Source organism: Myotis lucifugus, unplaced genomic scaffold (genome assembly GCF_000147115.1).
Source record: "Myotis lucifugus unplaced genomic scaffold, Myoluc2.0 scaffold_1, whole genome shotgun sequence".
Classification (NCBI taxonomy): Eukaryota; Metazoa; Chordata; class Mammalia; order Chiroptera; family Vespertilionidae; genus Myotis; species Myotis lucifugus.
Window position 1 is genome coordinate 24,415,491 of NW_005871049.1, and position 18,374 is coordinate 24,433,864.

Sequence of the window (18,374 nt, forward strand, 5' to 3'; positions counted from 1 at the left end):
ACCACAGTGTAGTTGTAGGACCCTGTAAATAAATAATAAATTGCAATATAGTGTGATAGATGATGTGTTAGAAATATTTTTAGAGTGCTGTAGGAATAAAAATAAGACAAACTTAGCTTATGGGGGTTTTGAGGAGATGGCAAGATATAAAAGAGGGTTTCATAGTTAAGAAGATACTTGAGCTAAATTTTGAGGAATTGGTGAGAGTTAAACCAGCAGATGGAGGGGGTGGGCAAGTAAGAAGTGAGAAAACGGCTTGCACATGAGAGAGAGTGTAACATCCAGAGAAGTGCACATAGTTCAGTGTGACTGAAATGTGTGGGAAGTGGCAGAGGATGATACTGAAAATATTGGTGAAAAGGGACATTGAATTGCACTTGAAGGATCTGGAGAGCAACTAGATGATATAAGCTGGGGAAGGATATGACTGGATTGCTGTGAAAGTAGCTAGTGATAGGTCATTTAGTAGAGAAATAAGTAGAGCTTGATGGGTGTGAAAGAACACAATTGAGAGGTATTTAAGGAGTGAAATGAATGGGAAGCTGTACCCAATTGAATCTGAGAGTGAGAGAGGGAAATGCTGGGGACAATTCTAAGATTGGGGCTTGTGGGATACAGACCAATGCAGTGACTACGATCCAGTCCACTAGCTGAGAAACACATTTCCAAGGAAACGGGAGGAGATCTGTACTTTAGATTGAGATTTAGGGTTAGGAGCATACCAGCGTGTAATTGATGGCAGAGGGTCTGATTATAAATTAAGAATGGGGGAAAAAAGGAGAAGATTAAGAATGAAATCTCCAGTAAATTTGGGCAATTCAGGTCAATCAAAGAAGGGACAAGATCACAAAAGGCAATAACACACAGCTTTATTTAGGTCGTCTTGGATGGGGTTGCATGACAGGGAAAGTCTCTCCCGGCAAAAGACCTTCCAGAGACTACAGTGTGGGGCTACCACCCAGAAGGCGGATAGGACAAGGGAACTCATGGAGGAGAAGGGGAAAATAGAGAGGAGGCTTAGGAGTCTAGGTCAGCAAGGTGGGTCGATTTGGCTCAGAGAGCTCAAAGGGCAGCAGTAGATTGGAGTCTTTATGGCTACAGGGTTTGTCTTATTTCTGGGTATGGAAGTAGGCAGGCTAAACATATTTTTGTTTGGACTACATTTAAAGCAATTAGATGTGTGAGAATTTGAGTTTGGTGCTGTCTGGCTTTGGGCTAATAATCCTAGCCTGCTGTGAAGAAGTAAAGAATATGGGGACCATTTTAGGCTACTACACAGGTGCCATCTCTGACCCAATTATATAACAGGATCATAGGGAGAAAAACACCTAAGAGGTTGATGGAGATATCTGATCCTGGGGGAGAAAATTGAGGAACAGCCAGTAAGGAAAGAGAAAAGCCTATAGTGTAGAGTTAGTGATGTCAAAGGAAAAGAAGATTCCAGGAGGATAGGATGGTCAAGAGAGTGAAATGCAACATAAAGAACAAGTGGAATAAGTCTCAGTTGTGTCAATTGGCTTCAGCCATTGATGTCTGAGGCAGACACAGTTTCAGGTGGGCCACATTTGAGGGGCCAATGAGAGGACAATAAACATACCCTATTCTTGGAGAAGCTACCAGGCAAGAGAAGGCAGCCAGAGAAGCTATGACATGAGTGAGGGAATTACAATGGAAAAAAAGTGAGCAATTTTGGTTTTCTTTTTATTTTAGTGTTAAGCCAAGAAAATGGAATCCTATATAATAAAAGGCTAATATGCAATTGTCCCCTCAACCAGGAGCTCAACCAAGAGGGAGGGGCTGTCAACCACCTGCAGCCCCGCCCCCCCCCCCCCCCCCCCCCCGGCTGGACCAGCCTGATTGGCCCCATCAGGGCTGGCCAGCCGGATCCCACCCATGCATGAATTCGTGCACCAGGCCTGTAGTTATTGAATAAACAGGTGGTATAGTTATGTTACTGTTGTTTAACAAGCCTCCCAAAATCCCAAAAATCTAGTAGAATTAAAACAACATGGATTTTATGCTCATGGACTGAGAGGGAGAGCCCAATGATGATGGCTTGTCTCTGTCCTATGATGTTTGGAGTGCCAGCTGGGAAAACTCTGTGGGTTAAAGTGACTCAAAGTCTGGGGCCTGAAACAGCTGTGCTGGAAGATCTGCTGCCCAATTGAGGGATGTAAAAGTTAGGGAGTAAATACCCTATGTCTTACTAGTATACTCACTTTGGAAGGAAGGGAGGAGTCCATTGAGACTGAAGGTATGGGGTAGGAGGCTGGAAGAGAGTGGTGACAATTTGGAATATCTTGTAAGGGAGAAATTGGGACTCATCCAAGCCCAAGAATTTCAAGGAAATATTTGAGGCTCAAGTCAGGGTTTGAAATTATAGTTGTAATAATCTGTGCAACTTCACCTACATGCTATGCTAGCAGCAAGTGGTAGCTAAGTAGTCTCCTGGGTTGAGAAGAGTCAGATTAAGCCAGAGCCCATTCTTGGATATTTATCCTCTTCCTAGATTTATATGTATCTCGGGAAAGAAAAGCAACAGCTAGACCTTAAACAAAGGAATGAAGAGAGGATAACTTACCTAAGCAAAGTGATACCTGGGAACACTTCATATCACCTCTGTGCCTATTAGTGATCTTACTTAGGTGCACATAAGGAACATTTTTGCTATCTTTGGGAGAAATTTCCCTATCTCAGGAAGTGCTGCGTTGTGAAGGGGTCTGGTACCAATCTCAAGCCTGAGATTTCAGAGGTGGGAGTGGGTTGGGGAGTGGGAGTGAGGCAAGATGAACAGTGAGAGATGCTTGGCACAGATGATGGAAGGTTCAGTGGTAGCATTCATACTTTCCCCTTTTAGCAGCCAATCCTACTGCACATCTCTTTGGAAAGAGATATGAAGGAAATAGTAATAATTATAACTTAAAAATAACAATAATAGTGAAAATGCCAAACGTCTTTTCATTAGGCATGCAACAAATACAAAATGCTACACTTTTGTAAAATAGCATTATACTTTTGTTGAATGTCCAAAGGGTGTCTGACAAGATGAGATCTGCAGGGAAATGTTTGGATGCTCACTAAATAATTTTTAAGATCCCAGTCCTCTAGAATCTTTTTCTGACAGTTTTAAAACAAATGCTCTAAATTTGTAGCCTATGTAACCAAATGAAAACTTTTGTTGAAGTGCATTCCTATTTACAATCAAGAACAAATCCATAAATAGCACCTGGTGTCTTCTACACTAGTAAGTTAATTGAATTGTTTGTCTATGTACTTGTATACTACCATTTTAACTACTTTGTTATTTCTTTCTGCTAGTTAATTCTCTCAAAAAGACAATTGAGTAAAGTGATTGTATACACTATTTGTACGAAGCAATTTGGTTAAACTCTTTACTGACTACATTTCAAACATTCTAAGATGAGGATTATTTATTTAACATTTTAATACTCTACCTTTGAGATCAATTTACAATTAAATGTATGTTATTGCTGTACTGGAAGCATTCTTTTTCTTTTTTAGTGGTCCATAAAATAACATTGCAACTTATATTTCATAGGATTAAACTTTCAAAGAAATCCAGTAGGGAAGTCACAGAAAGAAGGGAAAACTGGCACATAATTAATTTATAGAATGTGAACTGACTCACCAATATGTTGCATAGTAAGTTCTACCCCAGTGGAATTTCTCCCTTATCAATATCATCTATATTCTAGTTTCCCAGTTACATTTTCAGTTACATGCCTATTGAGATTTTTCTGAATGATAATTTATTATGATTTTCCCATTCCAAGCCCTAATAGCATTTCAGGAACCTTAACCCTCCCAGCAGAACTTACCAGGTGATCAAAAGAGCAATTGCAGTGAATAAATTATTATACCAAGTTTATAGTGACACACCTTTATCTAGACAATTATTGAGTCATGGAATTTAAAAGTTAAGCCTATTTGTAAAAGATAAAACTAAGATCTACACAGATTCAATGAGTAGATTCTATCCCTCTGTTTAAATGACAGAACAGGATGATTGCCCAAGAGGACATGAGAATAGGTCATTAATTATCCTAGTCATGGTTAATAAGGTCAGGCTGTCATGAAATTTCAGAAGGAAACACACACACAAAAGGCAAACAATTCTCTCTCCGTAGCAAAGGTTTTTATTTGGTTTAAATACTAAATAGAAAGTTATATGACTGACCACTTAAGAGGAGAAAAAGAAATTATCTTTATTTAATACATATCTTCTCTTCAGCAAATCTGTTGACATGTATCTTCTGAGGAACTCAGACTATTTTATTTCAAACTTTCCAAGATTATATTATAAGAATATCTTACATTATATTTGATGATTTTACTATGCTTTATTTTACTATTTTACACTTTGGAAAGAGTACTTACTAAATGATATATTCCTAGAGAATTAAATGATTTTGCTGTTGCTGAGGAGCATTTCAAAACTTCTGTTTGTACCATTAAATTTGACATAGAGTCCTTGAGACCAATAATCTTTCAAAGATGGGTATTTGATATGACTATCTCAAGAATGCAGCTTTATAAATTTGCCTTTGGGGGACACTTTATAAAAATTAAGTTTATAAGGTGACAAAATACATTCGTACAGACTTTCTTTTATTAGTATTCTGGGAAAATACAGAAAGGAAAGTAATGTGTCCAAATTAAGGTCTCAAATCCAAAATACTTGCTGATAAAGCAAAAATGTTTAATAAAACGTGTTCTTCATAGAGAATTAAATTATTTCATTTGTAATTCTTGCAATAGGCTAAAAATAGCCAATTTAATGATCAACACCTTGGGATAAACTTGCTTCTAAGAACAGAATGTGACTTAAATGGAGTGAACAGAGGTGAGTGGAAACATAAATGAGTTATTGCTCTTTAAAAGAATTGAAATTCCTAAATTATGCCTTAATTTTCATCCTTGATAAAAAGAAGAAAAAGGAAAATATATATTATACCATATTATTCTGTTTAACCATTAATGGGACATTTCTAAATGTATTCTCATATCTATTATAGTACATTTATTACATAATTACGATATTTTAATTCTTGATCATGTCTCTTCCCAACTATATAAAAATGCCTAATGACAACTTCCAATGAAAAAGCTTTCCTGCAACAAAAAGGAGAGATTGTGTACATTATTCTGTATAAATAAATGAGTTATGTCCTATCTTGAGTTGTAAATAGTGTTTATTCAGCCTAACAACCAGGAAAAGAAAACATTTCTTAACAGTGTCTTGGAATTTTGTTTAGTTTTTAGTTTTGAAGACAGAATGCAATCATAGTAGTTATGCAATAAAACCTTTATATAAACCCCTAGGCAGTGTCCTATATCTTTATTCAGAAGACTTTAGTTTTTGACAGTTTTATTTGGAAAAAGTTTTATTCATCTACATCAGTAAATAATTGGGGTGTGTGAATGACACAGCTTTGACTTTTCAAACTAGAACGGAACTGTGTGAAACATCTGAGATCAGCAGACCATTAATTAGCCTGAATCATTGGGCACCATGATGGTTCTGCACCGTCGATACTCTGTGCACATTCAATTCTTTTCTTCCTAATGTTCAGTGCAGTTGTAGAGTAAGCACCGAGGAAATGGCATTAACTCTTTGACCACCCTGGAAATGTTCCGTTCATCCTGCTCCCCTAAAAAAAAAATTAAAAAATAAAAAATAAATAAAAGGCAGCCAGACTGTGGGAACAAATCGGACTCGATGCATTTTCTCAGTGGAAAGAAGGGTGGAGTCAAAGACCAGATTCTCCATCCGATTCGCTTCTTGTGCTTTTTAAAAGTCTTCTCTTCACTTTTAAAATGAGGGGGGTGGGGGGGAAACCTCGGCACTGGCATAAGAAACATTTGAACGTCACAAGAGAAAGCAAGAAACATATAGTGGCATGTGGTGGCTGTGAACTTCATGCTTCCTCTTCCCGTCAATAACAACCCCTTTCATTCTTGAGCGGGGCTTGGGCGCCGGGCTTTCCGAGTCGTATAACTTCGGCCACAAGATGGCACCGACCTGCAAACAAAGGAGCGCAGTGGCACCGACTTGTTAAATGCCCTGCAAATTGCCTGGCCTTCGCGGCGGCCAGGACCCTGCGGGGATGAGCGCTGACTTCCTCCACATCCCGAGTCTGTGTCTAACAATGTGCGCCTCTGCCGAACAACGTGAGGATCCAATTGCATTTCTTTCCGGAATGCCTAGGAAACGCACCCCCGAGGTGCACACCCAAGGTTAGGTGTTTGCGGTGGGGGGAGCTCCCGGCGCACTCCGGGGGCGAGTCACGTGACCCCGGGATGAGGTGGAGTTCGGCTTTAAGGGGGCGTCTCTGCTGATCTCCATCAATCTTTAGGATTTGAGCGAGAGAAATACCAGCGTTCTTTTCTCCCCTCCCTGCTTGCTCCCTTGCATAGCTATCCTTCCCGCTTCGATAAACCGGGAAAAAGACTAATCCGACAGAGGGTAAGTTTCAAGTTTACACCTTTTCAGGGACTTGAGAGAAATCGCTCATTGATGGAGTGAAGAATGGGAGAGGAGGAAAAAGCACGCGGGAGCCCGAAATGGGCTCTGGGGTCCGAGGTGGGGCCAGGAGTCTGCCTTTTTGTTCAGGTCCCGGTGTGGGCAGGTGCAAGGTGCTTCGAGAGACCGGGCAATTCCAGGACTCCGGCCGCGGTTAGGGACGTGGGTACCCGGGACTTGGCGCATCCGCAAGCCGGGCTCCTGAGGATTTCTGGACGGGATCGGAGTTCCCCTCTCCTCGGGTTCTCCGAGGGGGTGGGCAGGTGCCCTAGTGGTCTTCCCCGCACCTTGCTCCTCGGCCGCATTTTTCTGGAGCCTCTGCGGGTGGCTGCACTGGAGTTTTCGCGGAGGAGCCAGCACTTGGATGCTCTGGGGAGGGTGGGCTTAGCGGGCCATCCTGCTTAGACCCCCTCCCTCGGCACGGGTGGCAGGGGAGGGGGGCTCCAGCTACTCCCTGGGACAGTTGGGGGTCCCTGCGACTGGGCTGGGATGGAGCCCATCCCCCTGCGTTGGGCCCTCCCAAGCTGACCCTGCGCTCCAGCCCTCTCCCCCCATTTCCCAGCTCTCATCGTCTAACTCTTCAGCTGCATTGAGAACAGTGATGGTGGGAGCCTGGCTGGGTTGGAAGATTGAGCTGAATGAAGGTGGAGGTGGCTTAGGAATGAATGTCCCTGTGGTCCCCAGGTAGACTGGAGAGAGGCTATGGTTTTAAGGGCTGATGTTGAGCCGAAGAGAACTGACCCAGTGTGGACTCTGCTCGTTTGTTTTTAGTTAGATTGGATGTTTTCTGTTTTGCCAGCCTCTCATCATCATAGGCAGAGTTCTTCCCTAATAGATGTATGGCAAATGTGTGTATTGGGGGGTGGGGTGGGAGTCAGAAATGAGGAAAACTGGGGGCAATTAACCTAGTTACACAATATAAAAACGGTGGGCGCCTAAGAGCAGGGAGTGTTCTTGGACATCCCCCCACCCCCCTTTTTTTAAGAGCTCTCAGATTTGCCATGCCCACCTGCACCCTAGGGGAAAGGGTAACTGGCTAGATGGCATACAGGCCTGGGGAAGTGCGGAGCTTGTCTGTCTGTCTGTCTCTCTGCTTGGATAGAAACCGTAGCTGTCAGTCCCAAGATTCCAGGCTGTCTCCTGATGAAGCAAGAGAGAACAGAAAGCTATCCAGCTCAGTTCCCCACCCATGACTATCGATCAGAGCCTTTTGGTGGGTGACTGTGGTGTATCAGTCTTCCTTATTGTTTTAAGGCAGCTGTCTGTTGAACAAGCCCTCCTTGGAAAGGAAGGAACAGAGAGTTATGTAACTTATGGAGTTAAACTTGCAGTAACTTTGGGAGGCTGCGTGTGCCAGACTGATATTTCTTTTCCAAAACAGATGAGGTGAACAGCCAGTTCTGAGACCATGAACTACATTTATCTGCCGCAGGCTATGAAATGCAGAAAGCTGTGCTTTCAGGTAGTAGCAGCACTAAGAACAGCAAGGAAGGGGTGAAAGGCCAGTGTTCTAATCGGGAGGGAGAAAGAAATGTCTGTTTGGAAAGGGGCTAATTTGCCAACTGGTGAAGTATGTGGTGTCTCTATTTTGTCTGTAAATGCACATGGCAGCTATGAGATTTAACAATCTTGAATTTTTGCAGTGTCTGTAGTTGCATACCTTATTTTAGAAATATATGTTGGAATAATAAATATTAAAGTATTTTTTGCAAAGATAATGTATGTAAATCCTTTCTCTCCTAGTATTGTTTTCTGACGATTACTTTTTCTTGAAATTATACTAAGGTAGGCTGAAAATATACATTTTACTCAATGGGGAACTGTTTTATCCAACTGGAATGACTACCCAACAATTCACTTAGCAAAGGAGGCTTGCAAATACTTAAAAAATAGTTTTCATTCTCTTTATAGCTAAGTTAACTTCTTAGTTAGGAACAATGCTATTCCCCACAGGAAATGTCCATCAAATATAAATTTAAAGATATTAAAGAGTTTCAGTATATTTACCTAAAATCACTTGTGCCCTAGCCGGTTTGCTCACTGGATAGAGCGTCAGCCTGGGGACTGAAGGGTCCCAGGTTCGATTCCGATCAAGGGCATGTACCTTGGTTGCAGGCACATCCCTAGTAGCGGGTGTGCAGGAGGCAGCTGGTCGATGCTTCTCTCTCATGGATGTTCTAACTCTTTATCCCTCTCCCTTCCTCTCTGTAAAAAATCAATAAAATATATATTTTAAAAAATAAAATAAAATCACTTGTAAGAAGGCTATCTTTGTAGCCCACACATTGTGATAGTTTAATAAATGTTTGCATTCATTCCCATACGTATTGAATTTTGTCAAAGTCAGTGGATGTAAAATGTCCATTTTCCTTCCTTTCCTCTGCCAACACCTTGGTCTGCACCTTCATTATCTCTCACCTGGATTAATGCACTAACTTCTTAATGAATCTCCCTACTTCTCTTCCCTGTTCTTAAGTCTGTTGAAAACAGCAGCTAGAGTAACAATTGTAAAACAAGTTATGTAACTTCATGCCGTTATTGAAGACTCTCCAGTGACTCCTCATCTTTCTCAGAGAAAAAGTCAAAGGCTGTCCCATGGAATAGGTCCCTACACCATCTGTTCCTCCTCTGTTTACCTTTCCCAGTGCTGTTTAGCACACCAGGTATACAGCCTTAAGGATTTTATATTCTATCCATATGGGATGCAATCCGTGAGATCTCTGTATGGCCTCCTCCCATCTTCTCAGGCAAGTGGAGGCCTTTCCTACCACCCAGGAATAATTGCAATTCCCAACAATTCTAGTTTCTCTTCCTTGCTTTAGTTTTCTCCATAGCACTTATTATCATCTGGCATAGTTTGTTTGTTTGTTTGTTCGTTTGTTTATTTTTGTCTTTCTCTGCCCACAAGACTAGAAACTCAATGAGAATGTCACAACTGTTTCCACTAAAACCATGTCTGACACAACATAAGTGTTCAATAAGTATTTATTGGATGAATGAATTTTCTTTTAGAAAGTTTCCTTTTTAACACAAAGTGGAACATTTCTTCCTACATACCTGACCTAACTAAAAAAAAAAATCTATTGGCCTTGGCTGGTGTGGCTCAGTTAGTTGGGCATTGTCCCATTCACCAAAAGGTTGCCAGTTTGATTCTTGGTCAAGGCTTGTGGCCAGGTTGTGTAGGAGGCAGCTGATCCATGTTCCACTATCACATTAATATTTCTCTCTCTCTCTCTCCCTCTCCCTTCCACTCTCTCAAAAAATCAATCAGAGCCCTGGCTGGTTTAGCTCAGTGGTTAGAATATCGGCCTGTGCATGGAAGGGTCCCAGGTTCGATTCCCTGTCAAGGGCATTTACTTCACATGCAGGTGCCCCAACCCCAGTAGGGACATGTGGGAGGGACATGTGGGAGGGACATGTGGGGGAGGCAACCAATTGATGTGACTCTCTTACATTGATTTCTCTCTCTCTCTCTCTCTCTCTCTCTCTCTCTCTCTCTCTCTCTCTCTTTCTCTCTCACACACACACACACACACACATCCCCCTTCCTCCCTCCCTTCCATGCTCTCTAGAAATCAATAGAAAAAAATATCCTCAGGTGAGGAGTAAAAAACGTAAAATAAAATGGATAAATAAAAATCAATAAAGAGAAAAAAATTTATAGTCTATTGAATTGGCATCCATTCTGCTTGTAAAAAGATGGGTAGAATTCAGCTACTGGTGTTAAGACTAATTCAGAGAAGAACCTGCTCCAATCATGCATCTGCTGTCAGTCATAATTATCCTTATCTAATTATCCTTAATCTAATATTTGCAAGGCACTATGAGGTATGAAAGTACCTCCCCAAAAAAGTTTATATTATAATTGAGAGGAGCCAATTAAGGATTTGAGGGACTAAATGACACTTTGAAAGATGGGCAGACTTGGATTGGTAATGAGACAGAATAACCAGCAAGAGGAATGGCAGAGGCAAAGGTTGTAGATGTTAAAACAAGCAAAGAGCACTAGTGGACTGTGAAGAGACTGGCCTACCTGGAACAGAGCGCTCATAATGGGGTTATTAGAGCTAGGAGTGCAAAGCAGAAGAGGGGAGAATGTAGAGGTCTTCAGGCTGAGGCATGTACTCAATAGTTCAAATCTCATACCTGGGTACTTATTCACCTGGTGATACTCAGTGAGAGGGAGCCATGAGAAGTCAGAGAAAAAAGAGGACATACTTTCCTATTCAGCTATTTTTACTTTTAATAATGAGAAAAACTCAATATATTTAACATTAGAAAAACTAATGTTAAATATCTTGGTAACATGAAGCATGATGCAAAATTTTCTTGAGTTCTTTTTTTAAATTATTGTTTAAAATTGTTGATATGTTTTTACTTATTTCAGAGAGAGCAAGGGAAACAGAGAGAGATTAAACGTTAATGATGAGAGAGAATCATTGATCGGCTACCTCCTGCATACCCCCTAACTGGGGATCGAGCCCAAAACCTGGGCATGTGCCCTGACCAGAAATCAAATTCTGACCTCCTCGTTCATGGGTTGATGCTCAACCACTGAGCCACACCAGCCGGGCTTCTTGAATTCTTAAGTAAGACATTTCCAAAGAATTTTTAAATTATTACTTGTTTTTTCAAAGTTTGTTTTCAGAAACCTGGAGACGGGTCATTCTCTCTTGCCTTTGGTATTCTTGAGAGCAAAATTGTGATTACCACCTAAGTTTAGGAGTCATTACAGGTTGTTGCATAGAGGAGAGAAGAACTATATTTCTAATAACATTCACAGTTGAAATCATTCCACTACTATTCCTAGTCTTAATACTTTCTCACATAATGTTAGCAACCGTTATTTTTATTACTTTTGTCTTATAAATTCAAGTTGTGGTTGTAAAATAAAAAACACTCCACATCCTAGAAAGCAAAACACTTCAAGTAAAAGTTCATTGGAGACACCACTTAAAAGGCAAACATATTGTTGGTTCATTAGATGTTTTATCTTCTTTTTAATGGAAGTAAATCTGCCTGATTTCCTTTATTGTCTGCACATAAGCGAGAAATTTCCTTTCTTAACATAGGCACAATGGCCTGTTAGTTAACATGAGAAATCTCATGTCATAAATTTACTTAACAATCTAGGATAAATCAGATTTTTTTTCAAAAGGAGTTTTTAGTCTTTACAAAACTATGGTCTGTCATTTGTTTTGTTGGTAAAAATGCAGTGAAGGATCAAAATTATAACCGAAATTAGATCCTGCATTGTATCTGTATACAATCTAGAGGGAAGGGAGGATATTTATAAAAATAGAACCTTAGACATCCTTTGAAAGCTTCTGACATATTAATAAACTCATACAATCTTACAGTTAGAAAGAACGTCAGAGCTATCCTACACAAATGCAAGAACCAGAAAGTCTTACAGGTAGTAGTTATACTGTAAACTTGAGTGTATAGACACTTGCTACATTTGCAGGCAGTTCATTCCATTTGATTAAACATTTGTTCCTCATAATGATGTGAAATTTTTTTTCTTTTAATATAATATACTTCCTTTGGTTCTACTTCTAATTTGTACATTTAGATATAATTTTCGAAGCTCAGTGTCTTATGCCAGATGCTACTCACTCAAATATGGGAAGACATCTATACCATTCCTGTTAAGTTTTTTCTGGATTACACATCTTCTGTTCCTTCAACAGCCCTTCATATGACAAGGTTTCTTGATGTTTCACTGTATTAATCATTTCTTTTTTAATATATTTGTGTTAAGTAATGTCTGCCTTAAAGAGAAGTTCAGTGTATGGTAGAGCTATTATTACAACTTGATCTCCACAAGAATTCTTTCATTTCTATTGTAAGGGAAAGGATTAGGTAGTTTTGTTTTTGTTGGTTTTTTTTTCTTCGCTTATTTCATGTATTTTTCTTATGTCTTAAGCTGTGCATTAAGTTTGTTGTTATATATTCATATTCTTAGTGTTTAGGAATGTGCTGATAGTACTGTTTATGTTAAGATTTTGAACATGAGATTTACATACACCTTACTAATATACAGACCACTCACTATGTTTTGCTGCAACTCAATGTGTAAGCACATCTAATGAAAAATTTTGAGTTTTTTTTTCAAAATGTTTGCACTGTGGCTACTATTTTTATTTTTTTATGTTTTTAAGATACTTCACTGTGACTACTATTTTTAAAAGATATTTATACAAATTTCATTTTGTTTATTTATTTCAGTGTCTTCACTTTAAACAGTGCTATAAGTTAGAATTCATTTTGCCTGCCCTCAATAAAATTAGTAATGCAGTTGGTCATTTTCTCTTTACAGATTGTTCAGTTCAAGGGGATGAAGAATTCAGAATAATTTTGATAAGTGGATGCCAATATGGGGAATAAGAATAAGCTGAACATTTGATCTACTTTGAAGAAACATACTGTCCATTTGTCTAAAGTGGTTGATAATAACCAAACCAATCAAAATGAATTCAACAATAGTTTTCCAGGTTGAAAATCATTCAATCAACTATAATTTTTCAAAGAATATTTCCCAGTTTTTGGCTTTTGAAATTGATGATTGTCATTTGCCTTTGGCCATGATATTTACATTAGCTCTAGCTTATGGAGCTGTGATTATTCTTGGGGTCACTGGAAACTTGGCCTTGATTGTAATCATCTTGAGACAAAAAGAGATGAGAAATGTTACCAACATCCTGATTGTGAACCTTTCCTTCTCAGACTTGCTTGTTGCCATCATGTGTCTCCCCTTCACATTTGTCTACACAATAATGGACCATTGGGTTTTTGGTCAGGCGATGTGCAAGTTGAATCCCTTTGTGCAATGTGTTTCAATCACTGTGTCCATTTTCTCTCTGGTTCTCATTGCTGTGGAACGACATCAGCTGATAATCAACCCACGAGGGTGGAGACCAAATAATAGACACGCTTATGTAGCTATTGCCGTCATTTGGCTTCTTGCTGTGGCTTCTTCTTTACCCTTCCTGATCTATCAAGTCATGACAGATGAACCACTCAAGAATTTTACACTTGATGGCTACAAGGACAAATACGTATGCTATGATAAATTCCCATCGGAATTTCATAGGTTGTCTTATACCACTCTCCTCTTGGTGCTGCAGTATTTTGGCCCACTCTGTTTTATATTTATTTGCTACTTCAAGGTAAGAAAATTCCTCCCTCCCTCACCATTTCCATTTTTTATCTTCTTTCAAAAGAATTCTTCATTAAATGAGTGGTTCTGTTTGAACTCACTTTTTTTCCCCTTCCCTCTATAGATATATATACGCTTAAAAAGGAGGAACAACATGATGGACAAGATGAGAGACAACAAGTGCAGGTCCAGTGAAACCAAAAGAATCAACATCATGCTGCTGTCCATTGTGGTAGCATTTGCAGTCTGCTGGCTGCCTCTTACCATCTTTAACATTGTGTTTGATTGGAACCATCAGGTTATTGCTGTATGCAACCATAATCTCTTCTTCCTGCTCTGCCACCTCACTGCAATGATATCCACTTGTGTCAACCCCATATTTTATGGATTCCTGAACAAAAATTTTCAGAGGGACTTGCAGTTCTTTTTTAACTTTTGTGATTTCCGGTCTCGGGATGATGACTATGAGACAATAGCCATGTCTACCATGCACACAGATGTTTCCAAGACTTCTTTGAAGCAAGCAAGCCCAGTCGCATTTAAAAAAATCAACAACAATGATAATGACCTGAAACGGCTGTAGCCTATGGTCCCAGCTCACATCTGTTTCGAAACAAGCACAACCGGCAACATATTTTATTGCCTGTTCAACCAAGGAATGAGGTTGAACTCATTGAGGAAAGATGAAGATCTTCCTGACTTGATTTTCACTGCTTTTCTTGTGGTTGTCACAATTACATTGGGGGGGGGGGGGGACGTATGGGCTTTGGAATCTTCTGACAAAAGTTTTGACCAGACATCCTTGAAATGCTTTTTGTAAATTTATGCATATACTACAAAAACTTTTTATATTGTATTTGTTGGAATGAACTTTCTTTAAAGTATTACTATTAACATCTTTAGAAGCACTACATCTGATATTCTCATTACATTGAGCCTTCCTGATGAGATTGTCACTAGATTGGATGACCCTAATGTAATGATAGGCATCATTTCAGTCTGTTACAGAGGTGACAGCATGCAAATAGCATCCAGGATGTGGAGGTAAAGGAGGGTCTATGTCTTGCATACCTATAGTCTAAAGTCATTCAGGAGTTATTTGTATTTTTTTTTAATTTTAAGCAGGATTTAATTTGCTTCTAATTATCACTTATACAAGTATACTTCTCTGTGAATACAATGGGGGATTGGGCCACCCACAAGAGTTAAGTGGGAAAACAGTTCCCTAACTTTAAAACTGTTTTGGTACCCAACAATCAAAGGATTTCAAAGTAATTAGTTTGAATTATATCTATTTGAATTGATGGTCAAAGGGTTTTCCATTCTTCACAAACTGTTCAGTATTTGCAAATTGTCAAGCTTTCTAGCATAAATATACCTGCAATTCAAAAAGCATTTACAGCTTACAATGTATAAAAACACTAAGTGTATTTACCATATATCAGTGTCCATATAGTATTTCATTTTTACTTTTCAACGTCCATCTTCAAAAAAAGACACCAAGATACAATGTTAAAAGAATGTTCACCCTGGCTAGGAGGGATAAATACCTGAAAGCTGAAAACACTTCATATAGCCCATGTTGATCTGTATAAACTATGTGGAGTCTTTTAAATAATGCACTATATAGAATCTTGAATAGTTGTGTCATGTTAATACACTTAATTTCATGTATCCTGTAATCATGATTGAGCCTCAGAATCATTTAGAGAAAAGATATTTTAAAGAACAAGACATATCTTTGATGTAGTATACACACAAAGTATTAAATGTATTTATTCTAGAAGGGCAGACATTTTCTTTATTAAAATTGTTTTTGCTTTTTCTGAGTCTCTTTTGTGTTTCTCTGCAGCTTATTTTCTTCTTGTTTTTTTGTGGTTTTCTTCTTCCCTCCCATGGTGTTCCTATAGCATCCTATATCTGCTTGAGAATGAAACATTTTCTACACTGTGGTATAACCATTGATGGCCCAGTCTTCCTTTGCTTCTTGAAGACAGGACAGTTTTACATGAGTCTATGTCCCCACTGCATTTAGCACAGTGCCAGGTACTCAGAAGTTTTTAAATATATATTTCTAAAACTAACACATGAATAAGTAATGACCAAATTCCCTTCTCATTTATGAACATATTGACTTCATATCCTGACATTTGCTTGGACTCGTCCTCCTAAGTTCATCTTTACCAAGGAGATGTTTTCTCTTTTATTAGTTATTTTCCCGCTAAACTAAGCAAAAAGGACAACAGTGTAGATTTTAGAAACTTGAATGATTTGTCATGTAAGTCAAGCAAATAGCAAACCTTTAATATTGAATGTAACCTGAATTCCAATTATGCCCAAGAATGACTTTTAGTTAACTGAACAAGAAAAAAAATTCTAAAACAAACTTTGAATATATAATGAAAGAAATAAAGTTTTTCTTACCAAAACCTGGAATTTAAACTACGTGATGTTTTTCTGCTTTGAGGGTCTAACAGGAAATGTTGTCTTTCTCTACTTAGGTGCTACTTGAGAAAAGCCTTAATACATAGGTGCTTTTTTGTAAGCACATTTGCTAAAATGGCCATTTCTAGGATTTTCATTCAGCTGTGTAGGCTGCTGATTCCTTAGCTTTACACAATTAATGAATTGAATATCAAATTCTTCTCTTTTATCCAAACCTGTCGACGAACTGTTAGTAAAGTCTAGGGTCCATAACAGATCCATTGTAATTCATGAAGAAATAAATGCCCATGTTAACTACAAGCTACAGAACCACTGGATTTTCATAAATCCAAAAACAAAAGTAAACTATTGACTTTATACAAGAGCATAGTTATAAGGTAACATAAATTTAGAATAAAATGATCATAGCTAGAATTGTTAAACACTTAGTATGTGCAAAGTACTATGTCAAGTCCTTAAGTACCTCTGAGGATGTGTGACTAATATTTGGCCACTTCAAGTAAGAGGAAACTGAAGCTCAAGTTGAAAAATTTGTGCTACACACTGAGCAACAAGTGGAGCAGAAATCAAATGCAGGTCTGTCTAATGCAGTGATGGTGAACCTTTTGAGCTCGGCGTGTCAGCATTTTGAAAACCCTAACTTAACTCTGGTGCCATATCACATATAGAAAATTTTTGATATTTGCAACCATAGTAAAACAAAGATTTATATTTTTGATATTTATTTTATATATTTAAATGCCATTTAACAAAGAAAAATCAACCAAAAAAATGAGTTCGCGTGTCACCTCTGACACGCGTGTCATAGGTTCACCATCACTGGTCTAGTGTGAGTAAATGAATCAATGAGCTGAACCTAAGATAGTAAAATATTTTATTTTATGTCTTTACAAGTTACATTATTAGAGCATTAGTGGCCCGGTGCACGGATTCATGCACATTGAAAGGAAATTAATTAGAAGGTGGCAGACGGGGTGGGACTTGCAAGACGGACTGGACACGCCCTGGAGCCAACCTCCCGCAGTATCTCCCTCGCTGGCCGCATCTGGGGTGGCACCACAGCTTGAAGGGTGTCTGGGGAGTGAGCGGGGTCCCTCCGGCAGGTCTGTGGGGATTGGGCAACTGGCTCTCAGACATTCCCCTGGGGGTCCCGGAGTGCGAGAGTTGCTATAGCTGGGCATCTCCTGCATTGAGCGTCTGCCCCCTGGTGGTCAGTGCACTTCATACTTACCAGCCAGGTTGGCTGGTTGCTTAGCCATATCTACACTAATAAAAGAGAAAAATGGTAATTGGCGTACGACCGCTACCCTTCCCATTGGCTAATCAGCATATCCTTATGCAAATTAACTGTCAGCCAAGATGGCAGCCGGCAGCCAGGCAGCTGGAAGCGAACGTGAGGCTTGCTTGCTCCCGTGACTGCAGACTCCAACGTTCCCCGCCTGCCGCTGCCGGCCTCTGAGCTGGCAGTTTGAAACATTCTAACAAATATAGCCGGCTGGGATCTCAGAGCTGAAGTTATACATTGTTTCGATTATAGAACGGCAAACAAACCAGCAGCGGAAGCCTCAGAGCTAGAGCCAGAGCTAAAGCTAGCCCAGAAGAAAAAAAAAAAAAGAAAAAAAGGAGCGGTTGGGAGCTTCAGTCAGCCTGAAAGCAGCCCTCAGCCCCTCACCCAGACTGGCCAGGCACCCCAGTGGGGACCCCTACCCTGAAGGGTATGTGACCAGCTGCAAACAGCCATCATCTCCTCATCCAGACTGGCCAGGCACCCCAGTGGGGACCCCCACCCTGATCCAGGACACCCTTCAGGGCAAACCAGCAGGCCCCCAGGCCTCTATCCTATATAGTAAAAGGGTAATATGCCTCCCAGCACCGGGATCAGCCGAGCCGCGAGGCCTCCTGGCACCAGATCAGCATGACAGGGTGCAGCGCCCAAACCCCCTGATCGCCCTGTGGCTCTGTGTGTGACAGGGTGCAGCGCCCCAACCCCCCCCCCCCCACGGGCCCTGCTCTGTGTGTGACGGGGTAGAGCCATAACCTCCCCATCGGCCCTGCCCTGAGTGTGACAGGTGGCATCGCCCCAACCCCCCTGATCGGCCCTGCTCTGTGGGTGACAAGGGGGGCGGTGCCCTAACTCCCCCTATCGGCCCTACTCTGTGAGTGACAGGGGGGAGCTCCCCAACCCCCTGATGGGCCTGCTCTGTGCATCACAGGGGGTGGCGC

The 18,374-nt window shown here is 40.2% G+C and overlaps 1 protein-coding gene across 1 annotated transcript; it reads left to right on the forward strand.

Moving 5' to 3' along the window:
• The first annotated feature begins 6,435 nt into the window (after positions 1 to 6,435).
• NPY1R (neuropeptide Y receptor Y1) lies at positions 6,436 to 14,597 on the forward strand. The gene is made up of 3 exons (XM_006081836.3): positions 6,436 to 6,487; positions 12,867 to 13,716; positions 13,831 to 14,597. Exons 2-3 carry the CDS (start codon positions 13,018 to 13,020, stop codon positions 14,287 to 14,289), a joined length of 1,158 nt encoding a protein of 385 aa, XP_006081898.1. The 5' UTR covers positions 6,436 to 6,487; positions 12,867 to 13,017; the 3' UTR covers positions 14,290 to 14,597.
• The last annotated feature ends 3,777 nt before the right edge of the window (positions 14,598 to 18,374 follow it).

Bases quoted from the DNA above. Each gene is read 5' to 3' on its own strand.
- NPY1R (XM_006081836.3), top strand. From the start codon at position 13,018: ATGAATTCAACAATAGTTTTCCAGGTTGAAAATCATTCAATCAACTAT. The intron at 13,717-13,830 runs GTAAGAAAATTC...TTCCCTCTATAG, and splicing joins TATTTATTTGCTACTTCAAG to ATATATATACGCTTAAAAAG.